Source organism: Solanum verrucosum, unplaced genomic scaffold, assembly GCF_900185275.1.
Source record: "Solanum verrucosum unplaced genomic scaffold, falcon-dt-bn FXZP01000133.1, whole genome shotgun sequence".
In the NCBI taxonomy this organism is placed as follows: Eukaryota; Viridiplantae; Streptophyta; class Magnoliopsida; order Solanales; family Solanaceae; genus Solanum; species Solanum verrucosum.
In genome coordinates, this window is record NW_026020355.1 from 516,693 (window position 1) to 528,399 (window position 11,707).

Genomic DNA, 11,707 nt, shown 5'->3' on the forward strand with positions numbered 1-11,707 from the left:
AAATTCTAATAACCAAACGTAATTATAACAATTCTAAAATAGTGAAATTCTTTATCGGATAAGTTTTGACACTCATGTAAGGTAACATTTGGGATCATAACGATAAGACTTCCATAATTTTGTGAGCATAGATGACTGACTATTTGTAAGCATATACTTAAGGTTTCCAATGTATCCATATATAGTTCCACGCAGTGTCGGTTCTACAAGGTTTTATTTATATAAAAAAAAAAAACAATTTCAGTGGTCTAATTTTTTTAGCAATAATAATTTATAATTTTTTTAAAATATTAATTACTACTTGAAAAAGGTGAACTTTTAATATTAGGCACTTTATAGCTATAGTTTACTTAATTACGAATAAGAGCAAGATGTTAGGGGAGGAAGCAGGAGAGAGGCGAGCGAGATCTGAGAAAGAGGAGAGAGTGTATTTTTTCGCGAGTTTTGGAGAAAAAAAATATAAATATAAACTGATTTGTATCAAAATGAATACATATTAAGAGGAGAGAGGCGAGAGAGGAAGGAGAGAGGTGAGCAAGATCGAGAGAGAGATGAGAATGGATTGTATTTTGTATTTAATATTGCATTGTATTCTGTATTTAATTTACATTATATTCTGTATTTATTTTTTTATCAATTAATTCAGAATACAACAAATTGTATTCTTTATTTATTTTATATCAATTGTATTCCTCCTTTCTTTGATTGAATACAAATACATTTGATAGAGAGGATGAATGAATATTGTATTCGTACGAATACAAATACAATTGATACAAAAATACAAAATACAATTGAAATAAAAATACAAAACTTTCACCTATATTTGATTGAATACAATTGATACATAATACGTTTGAGTTGAATTTCTGCTCATTGGTGTAAGAGAGAAAAAACAGAGAAAGAGAGAGGAGAGAAGAAAATGTTTGCTTATGTTATTTTTTATAATATATTTAAACTATAACTATTTTTGATAAATAACGTGCTAATTTTGATTTTCATGATAAATTAAATAAATTATCAGTTGGAAGACAATTGTGGATCATTTTAAAATAATAACTTTGCATAAAAATTTAAGATTTGTATTAAATTTTGGATATTATAGGATCATAACAAATTAAAGGATGATAAGAAATCAACTTTACATTGAAATCTTTTTGATTTTGTACTTTTATCTTTATCTTTGGTTGCATTTTGTCGGAACTTGAAGAGTTTCAATTGATTTTGAACTCTGCTGACATCTGATAAGCAAAGGCTCACCCATTTTTGTGGTCCGTAGTGCACACGATATCTACCACTTGAGGCAGGACTGGGCCCCCACCAATACTCTGACATTGACAACTTTTACAACAATTGCCAAACAATCATACTACTATATGATCAGTTAAAAAAGGACTATCTTCGTTTGTGTATATAAACAATGAGATGAAGAATTGAATTTCGTCTCTGAGGTAATTTAGAAAAGCCAGTCAAGGCTGTGAAATGTATATGATATTCAAGCGATTGATCATCGGTGAAGAAGAAGGCGAGTAGGAAAAAGAAAGATAAAGAAGAATCGAAGTAGCATAATATTTCAATTTTTTAGAAGATTTTCAGTTTACGGTAAAATTAATTCTCTCCCTTATTTTTCTTTGATTCTAATGAAGTTATTATTCATGTATTTGAATTTTATATATGTTTGTCGATCGAGTGTTTCAGAAATTTGAGGCAACAATGATGAAGAAAGAGGTGGAAACTCAGATGAAAAATGAAGTCCAATTTGTAAAGTGTGAGTGTTGTGGATTGACAGAGGAATGTACAGAGGCGTACATAGCGAGAATTCGGGAAAGGAATGAAGGGCGATGGATATGCGGACTGTGTGCGGAGGCGGTGAAGGATGAAATGGTGAGATCGAGAAGGATTGGAAGAGATGAAGCTTTCAATCGACACATGACATTTTGCAAAAAGTTCAGAGCAAAGAGTCTGCCCCCCAATCCGACGGGGGAATTGATATCAGCAGTGAAGCGGTTGCTGCTGAAGAGCTTGGATTCGCCGCAATCTAATCCGGTGAGTAGAGGAGGTTTGGTACGATCGCAGAGTTGCTTTTCAGCTATTGATAGTTGAATGAGATGATATTGGGGCATAATTAATAATTGATGTAAATAGTATTGGGCTAGAATAAGTTTTTCCATTGTTGTTGTTGGACAATTATTTAGTGAAATTTATTTATTTATTTGGATTGAATCAATTGAAGTTTAGCTTTAGTTTTGCTAGATCTAATGCAGAATTTCTTATCATCCAGATCAGAAAACTTAAAACTTATTTCATTGCACATCAAGCTAAGTATCAAGGCAATTGATATGAAAATGTTACTACTTTTCTGTAATCAATAGTTTCAAGTGGTTAATTTAAGCAATTATTGGTCGGACAATGCCAACATATTCTAGATTGGAATTTAGAGCAATTTGATTTTACAATGTTGTTGATTTGGTTGGAAATCATAATGTGCAAAATCTAGCGGCCATCAAATACTTGTAAAAAGCTGATGAGTGTGATCTGAAGAAAATTATCTAGTTGATGAAATGGAAGCTCACATCTATTGTCTTATGTGATAAGAATGATCCGTCAAGCCTTAAGGTGTGTTTTATAGAGTAATGGTTAGATCAATTATATTGAATGAGGTAGAGTATTAGTCCGTCGAGAAATCACATGTTCAAATTATAGATGAGAGTAGTATAAATAAGGAGATTGAAATGAACTTGTGTGTGGACATATACTAGGAGAGAAGGATTAGGAATGAAACTATTTGGGACAAGATAGGAGTGACCTCTGTTGTAGACAAGATGAGGAAAACAAGACTGAAATGATTCAGATATAGGTACGGAAGATGCATGGTTGGAGAGGTTTGCTATAGTGGGTGTAAAGAGAGGTAGATGTATGCCGAAAAAGTTTTGGGGAGATGTGATTAGATAGGATATGGATCACCTACAAATGACAACAAGGACATGACTCTAGATAAGAAGGTATGAAGGTTGAGGAATAAAGTAGAAATTTATTAGGTAGTCGAACGTTGTCTAGTTCCTTATCAATATTGTTATTATAGCTCTCTTCCTATTGTTTTTCTTTGGTTTTAGTATTATGTGTTATTTCTTTGCTTCAATTATCATGTTATTCATTCTTGCTACTTGTTCTCTTTATAGATTATATATTTTCAGCATAACTTTTTCGCTATTGTATTTGCTTTACATACTTGATTTTTAATATACTTTCTCGGGTTGAGGGTATATCGGAAACACCCTTTCTATTTTCACAAGATACGAATAAAATTGTGTAAACATCACCCTCTCAAACTCCATTTATAAAATTATATTGAGTATGTATTGTTGTTTTTGTAATTTAGTAAATAGGAAAAGACATAAATTATCTCCTGAACTTGTTTCAGAAAGTCAGTTACACGCTTAAATTATCATGACGAGCTATTACTACTTAAAAGAATTTAATACTGCCCTGAGACGTGTAACACCACTCCCACAATATGTGGCGTATTACACTCGTTGTCACATTAGCACTACATCAACACCATGTAAAAAATTATAGAGTAATTATTATATCCTTTTTTTTTCTTTATTAATTAACTTTTCTTTTGTTAACTATATTTTACACTAATTAATTCCTAATTAATTATTAAAATTCTCTAATAGTTATATTTTTAAAATTCTCTATAAAAATATCAATCGATGTATATTGGATTTTTCAAAAATAGTATATTTTTTAAGAATCCAATAAGATTTTTGGGAGTCCTAGCAATATTGTCAGCAACTATCCACCCTATACATATCTAATATCTTAGTCATGTAGTCTATGTGCGATTGGAATTGAAGGTTGTAAAAAGTGAGACAACAGAGTCCTTGCAATACTGAAGGGGATATTCTATATTCTAGCAAGTTGGTTGATACTTTGAGAGTTTAAATCATAAGAAGAGAAACAAGATACAAGTCCCAATCTAGTTATTGCTAATGTGAAGGGCCTATATTGACAATTTATTGGAGAAATATTCCTTGAAAAGTTGTGAATATTATAGATTTTATAATTTTTGTTTTATGCTCACTAAAAAGTAGTATAGAAAGAGTGCATCACAAGTACATGATATTTTTGGATGGGGAAATGCCTACTGATTGTCTTTTCCTACTAAGTTGCTTCAATTTAGGCAATTTTAAAGCAAATCACTAGCCTACGCCTAGGCTAAGGCAAAAAATAAGTCATAATCAACAATACACAAGGGTATATAACTATAACAAGGCATGATACAACAATGAAAATAAGATAGACCCTTCCAAACCACCTCCGATCGTTGCTACGCTATCAAATAAATGATCATGGCATTGATACGGTCTAAACAATACACATATTACATAAAATTGTGGATCCAAAATTAGGTAAAAAAAAAAGGGTCAGCGGGCCCCACGTGTCAACCAGTCCCAACAAGCTCAAGGACCTTGTGCCCAAAAGTTGGGCACAATTCGGTCCAATTCACACCCAAAATAGTCCACACAAAATAAGAGCGTCAAACCACCATTAAAGAGGTAAAGAGAGGCCTTCGGGAGGAGAATTACCTCAAAATTGAGTCCCCAACTCAAGCCCTACAACCCCTATGCAATGCTCCAACAATTCACAATGATTGACACAAAACTTGAGCTCAAACGAAGCTCAATAGCTCAAGAAATCGAACTTAGAAATTGGAATTGTGAGCAGAAATTTGGGACATATCACAATATAACATCAGTTAAAGGACCTCCGCAAATGTGATCCTCAGTGCCACGAATGTGGTAATCAATTGGACCAGGTCAACGGTGATCCTTCTCCGTGAACGCGGGAGTCTTTTTGTGATCACGTGGGTCGGAATCCCATCTCTCCGCGAATGCGGAGCTAAGCCCACAAGCGCGATGGTTCATTTAATGAACCTTCACAAACGCGGCTCAAGGCCCGCAAACGTGAGCATAAGAGTACGGTGCACCAACAAAGGTTGCACCAGCTCAGGACGGGGGATCAAGATTTGTTCAGAACCCATGAACACAAACAAACAGTGCTACCCAATCAAATTCAAACATTTCAAACTCAAAGGAGATGTCGAAACTTCCAACGGAGGTCGTCCCGACAAAAAGTGAGTCACACACCCAAGGCTCCATTTTTTCCAAACCCCACAAGGTAGCTCGAAATGAGTCTAAAAGTCTCGGGACCCAAACCAAGGATCCTTCTAGACTAAACTCAACCTTCATAAGCTAACGAAACTATCAAAATTGCATGATGAGGTCATTTCCCTAAAGTTTTGACAGAAGTCAATCGTTTAAGCTTCAAAAGCTCCAATACATGAAAACTCACACAAAAATCAAATGAACAACGAGGAGACCAAATTGTTAGTCTCAACAAGTCATAAATGACTTCGAGTCTCAACAGGAAAGCTCTAAATGCCGAAAATATCGCAATACATAGAAAACGACCAGAATGGTCATTACAAATTATTCATCACTTTGCATTATAAAATTTAGAAAAATTTATTTCATATTAAGGCCTCATTTTGAAATTTGACTTTAGGCAACCAATAGTATTGAGCCGCCCCTGTTTGCAAATGACATAGTTTTGATTGACGAGATATTAATCGAAATTAATGATAGACTAGAGGTATGTTGATAGGCTCTAGAGTCCAAATGGTTCAAGTTGAGCCTGACTAAGAAAAAATATTGGAGTGCAAGTTCAGTGATGTAAACCATATGTGTGATGTGGAAGTAAGGATTGATATACAAGTCATCCCCAAGAAAGAAAGTTTCAACTATATAGGGTTGGTAATCCAAAAAAAATGGGGAGATAGATGATGATGTTAGATATCATATTTGAGCAGGTTGGATGAAATGGAAGCTCACATAAGGTGTCTTGTGTGATAAGAATGATCAATCAAGCCTTAAGGTGTGTTTTATAGAGCAATGATCAAATCAACTATGATGTACGAGGTAGAGTACTATTGATCAGCCAAGAAATTATATGTCCAAAAGAAGAGAGTAACATAAATAAGGAGATTGAAATGAATGTGAGGACATACTAGGAGATATAGGATTAGAAATGAAACTATTTGGGACAAGGTAGAAATGACCTTCATTGTAAACAAGATGAGGAAGACAAGACCGAGATGATTCATGCATGAATACAGAAGATGATGTACGAGAGGTTTGCTATATGGGTATAAACAGAGGTAGAGCTATATGCCGAAAAAGTTTTGAGGAGATACAATTAGCTAGATAGGACATGGATCATCCTCAACTTAACAAGCACATGACTCTAGATAAGAAGGTATGAAAGTCGAGAACTACAGTGGAAGGTTATTAGGTAGTCGAATGTTGTCTAGTTCCTTATCAATATTATTATTATTACTCTCTTACTATCTTTTTCGTTGATTTCAGTAGCACTTGTTGCTTTTTTTGCTTAAATTGTCATGTTATTTGTTGTTGCTACTTATTCCATTTTCAAATCATTTTTAGCATGATTTATTCACTATTGTATTTGCTTTACATAATTGATTCTTACTTTACTTACTCAGACCAAAGGTCGGAATCAACCTATATTCACAAGATCTGAAAAAAATTGTATAAACACCACTCTCCTAAACTCTACTTATAAGATTATACTTAGTATGTATTGCTGTTATAGTTTAGTAAATCTAAATTTTTGGTAATGATACTTTTAGGGAAAAGGGTATGAAAAATACTCTAACTTTGGCCGAAATTGTTGTTACGATACCAAACTTTATGGAGGACCTTTTACCCTCATGGACTATTTAATAGTGTATTTTAAAGGTATATATGTGCCCACGTGGACACATTACTATTTATAATGATGCAATATTTATGATGTCCATGTGGGCACATATATATACCTTTAAAATACACTATTAAATAGTGCAGGGGGTAAAAGGTCATTTCCAAAGTTCGGTATTGTTATAACAATTTCTGTCAAAGTTCAAATATATTTAAGACCTTTTCCCATACTTTTATATTGTAAAAAATAAATTTTCTACTTCTGTGTTTGCTTCTTTAGTTTCAAGAAGCAAAAGGTTGTAGCTTATTTCTCACAATAGAAAAGTTGCTTATGTTGTTGTTCAAAGGCTCTGATTTTATTTTGGCCAAATACTTCAACTTGTTATTTTTTTAAAAGGTGTTTTTGGTTTTTTTTTTTAAAAAAAAATTGATCAAACATGCTATATAACTTAAATTCTCACTTTTTAAATTTGGAGAGGACAATTTGAAATCTTCTCAAGTCATGATACATTAAGGTAGATAGTTATGCATGCAGCACAATAGCGATATTGCTCAAACTCTATAAAAGTGTCGATCGATCGATGTATATTGGATTTTTTCAAAAATAGTGTATTATTAAAGAAACCAATGAGCTTTATAATATCTTTGGGAGTCCTAGCATTATTGACAGCAACTAGCCACTCTCTACATATCTTAGCTAGTCATGTAGCTATGTGAGATTGGAATTTAGAGACAACAGAGTCCTTGCAATACTTAAACGGATATTCCATATTCTAGCAAGTTAGTTGATACTTGAGAGTGATTCTTAATTAAATCATAAGCAGAGAAACAAGTACTTACTTGATATTTCTTAATTCCATAATGGAGAATATTCCTTGAAAAGTTGTGAATATTTTAGATTTTATAATTTTTGTTTTATGCTCGTTAAAAAAGTAGTATATAAAGAATGCATCACAAGTACATAATATTTTTGGATGGGGCACATCGATCTAAGCTGCCTAATATTTTTTATGAAACAAGTAACTCAATATATAAGTTAGTAACAGATAAAATTCTCCATGCATAATATTATATTCTTCTCAAATCTCACTTGTGAAAATATCTATAGGGTATATTATTGTTTTGTTGTTATATTAAAGCACATGGAAAAATAATTACAATATGAAATAAGTACTAATTAATTCATCCGTTCATTTTTACTTTTTCACTTTGAACTTTGCACGTTCCTTAAGAAACAATGATTGCTATGTATTATATCACAACATTCATATTAATTCATGTGTTGTCTTAGATCTTGAAATATGATTCGAGTAATAAATTATTAATGTTAAGGATAAAATATGAAAAGAATATTCTCTCAATATCTAAAAGTTACGAGTTAAAGTGAAAATATGTTTTTAGTATTATGGACAAATTAAAATTGAAACGGGGAGGGAATATTTCTTGGGAGGAAATGGCCTTTTAAGATTAGTGATTTACTGTTTTGTATCTTGTTTGATTATTATTATTATTATTATTATTATTATTATTATTATTATTATTATAATTATGAATCAAATATTTCATGTTACCTCTCATTGAAAATGCTAATCTTTTCCATAGAAAATTCTTTTTAATTGTCACATCAACTACTTTAGGAACCAAAGAACTAGTCCAGCTTTAGATTTATGAAATCATCATACTCATTGCTTATTCACAATTATTCATTGACAATCATTTATTTGATTTCTTAGCAGTAAATTAGTCCAGCTTTAGATTCCATGTGATCATCAACACTACCAATTATTACTGTAGATAAACAAAAAAAACATTTTTGGCATTGTTTCTGCTGTCTTCATTCCTAATGTTGAACTGTCAAATGGAAATTAATGCAAAACCAACATACATTCCAATAAATAAAATTGAGCTGGCATATAAAATATTAATGGCAATATGTAGAATAGAAATCAATTATATATGGTTCACATGCAATACAGGCTGGTTTCTCCAGGTGTGGCATTTGTTGCTATTGCGTGACATGAATAATTTTGAGTAGAACCAACATTTTTATATGTAACCCCTAGAACGTATGTTGTTTTTAATTTATATATAATAGGAGAGGCAAAAACTGTCATCATAAAAAATAATATTTACCATTTGTTATGAAATTATAAAGTAAGAAGAAGGACAAAGTAGGGAGAAGAGAGAAAACTTATTATTTCTCTGAAAGGGGTGAATTTACAATGAAGGAAACCCCTTTATTTATAGGGAAAAATTGACTTGGTCCCCAAGTAGAATTCCTAAATTTACCCCAAAGGGGTATACATAATTGTAACACCTCGAATTTGAAAAAAATGTTAGAAAGGGCCAAGCGGGGTGGACCATGGAACTCTCTACGGAGCCCTAGACGGGCCGTGTAGAGGACCACAGTCCGTTAAGGAGCTCATGAAGGTTTCCTAGAACCTGTCCCAGGCAGAGGTCACCTAGACAGATGCCCAGACGGCCCCTGGTGACTTAGCCAGCTCGTCTAGTAGGTCGTCAAGTCACCCAGTCAGAAAGGGTTTCACCCCAAGTCAGTGTTAAGGACCATGGACGTCTAAACGGTCCGTGAAGTCGTTCGTGTAGGAGACTTATCAAACTTAGAAGTTTGGGTCAACTTCAAACAATCATATTTTTTTAGCACAAAGTGAATTAGGTGGCCCATGAACTATCAAATTAAATATTTTTGAGTCTTCTTTCCAACACCATCGAGTTTGCCTAATTCCGAGTCCGGAGTAAAAAGTTAAACCCATTTTAGTAAAGCCCTTTCGGGCAGGGCATCTTCACGACCTGCTAGACGGGACGTGGTGATCATGACGGTCGGTGAAGTCCCTCGTGAGAGGCACTTCAACAGTTTTAAGTCATGGTCGTTTCAGTATTTTCCCAATTATTTTAACTCAATACTATGTCGTTTTTACCTTCTACCCTAGGCCCTATATAAACTTTTACCCCCCAAAATCACCCAATTCAATTCATTCTCCTAAATTCCCAAAAGTTGATCAAGTTCATCCTCTCAAATATTTCTCTCTCTAAGGAAGAAGAAGAAGTCCAGAGTTTCAAGATCAAGTCTCCAAATCCTCCATTAATTGCAAGTTTTTGGCATCAAGGCATGATAGTCTTCACCTATGGAGCTCTTTCCTCCATAGGGTTCTAAATTCTCCAATTTTGTAAAGTTAGATTCCCCAATCAAATTAGGCATCAATTGAAGTAATTACATGTTTCTAAGTTGAATTCTCATGAACCCATGCAAGAACCATGATTTTGACTATGAACCATGAAATATGAATTATGAAGATATACATGTCTTTTCTTTATGAAATTGATGTAAATGAATTTGAGGATGCTTTGACTTTGAAAACATGATGAAATTTATGAATTATTGAAAATGCATGTTTTATGAAAGTAATGCTTATGACTCAAGTAAGCTTATAGATGAAGGTATCTAATTGTTCTATGAAGCTTAGCCACATGACATGAACAACATCTAGATTTTCCCTCAATGCTTTTCAGGCTATTTTCCTAAATTAGGTCTTGATTAATATGGTATTCGGATATGCCATCAATAATTATATATCACACTTTCAAAACTATTTTCATTAGTAGCAGGATATTTATATCATGAAGTGAATGACTATGGGGCTTAAAAGCTATTATGAAAAGATCATGGATGGTGAAAGGTTTTCTCATGCATGGTATAAGGAGATACTCTATGATGTTTCTAGCTTAGATTAGTTGCTTAATTGTGTCTTTTCATGGATGATGAGATAAGCGGCGATTACCCATGTCCTATACTGATAAGACAAGTTAAGATTAATAACTATTCTATGGAATTTATGCTTAGCACCGAGTGTACAAGTGGTGACTACCCATGTCCCATAACTATGTGTCATCATAGGATGAATTTCTTAGATAGACGATGATGGTCTTAGATAGACATTATCTAGTGGATCCACGTAAGATAGAATTTCATGGTCCTTACCTTGGCAAGTAGGACACCCCTTTTCGGTGTGGGGTAGACACTAGATTTCATGTTACAGCTCACATGGTCTCTATGTCAGTTAAAGGTAAATCTCCCATAATAATGATGAACTAAGGTTATTTCTAGAAGTATTCTCACATGTGTTCAAATATGATTTTTACTTGCATTGACCATGATCATGATTATGTTTCTAACCTCTTATCTTATGCTTTTTCTTGGTCTTTGCATATCATGAAAAATCCTTTTAGCATGATTTCATAAATTTTATACATTGCTATCATACTTGGTACATTATTTGTACTAACACATACTCTTTCCTACATTCTTTCACTGATGTAGGGTTCGACCATCCTATTGTGCATCATCTTGGTTAGTGATCACTTTAGTAGTTTTAGAGAAGTGGTGAGTCCTCATATTCTGAGAACCGAACCATTTATTGCTTATCGTCTTTACTTTTAAGATATTGTATGTGATTCATGGTTTATGTCCTAATGACTCTTGATGTAATAGATGGCTTTGAGACTATTTAGACTTCCGCTTCGTTTTGTCAAACTCTTTGATACAAAACTGTCTTTTAAACTCTTTAATTTTATTATTTTGTATGATGTATGCTAAGTGGCTTGTGTAGGGCCCTTCGGACTCCTATGTGCTATGTTACGTCTAGGGGGTACTTTGGGTCGTGACAATAATAGACATTTACTAGAATACAAATGTGTTTATAACACTCCCCTTGAATGTCTATTTGATAGAGAATACGCCTCGTTAAAACCTTACTAGAAAAATTCGTTGAAGAAAAAAATTCTAGTGAAGGAAAAGAGTCCACATACTTAATAATATGCATCTAGGCTACCTCATCAAATACATTACAAGGAAAATTTAGTGGGACAAAACTTCGTAAGGGAAAAAGAGTATAGTGCATATTAAC

General features: G+C 33.3%; 1 protein-coding gene across 1 annotated transcript; it reads left to right on the forward strand.

The window, feature by feature from the left end:
- The first annotated feature begins 1,697 nt into the window (after positions 1-1,697).
- Positions 1,698-2,118, forward strand: LOC125837685 (uncharacterized). Its single transcript, XM_049516766.1, has one exon. The coding sequence runs from the start codon at positions 1,714-1,716 to the stop codon at positions 2,101-2,103; it is 390 nt and encodes a 129-aa protein (XP_049372723.1). The 5' UTR covers positions 1,698-1,713; the 3' UTR covers positions 2,104-2,118.
- Positions 2,119-11,707: the final 9,589 nt, after the last annotated feature.

Excerpts from the sequence above, each read along its gene's own strand:
- LOC125837685 (XM_049516766.1), top strand. The coding sequence starts at position 1,714 with ATGATGAAGAAAGAGGTGGAAACTCAGATGAAAAATGAAGTCCAATTT.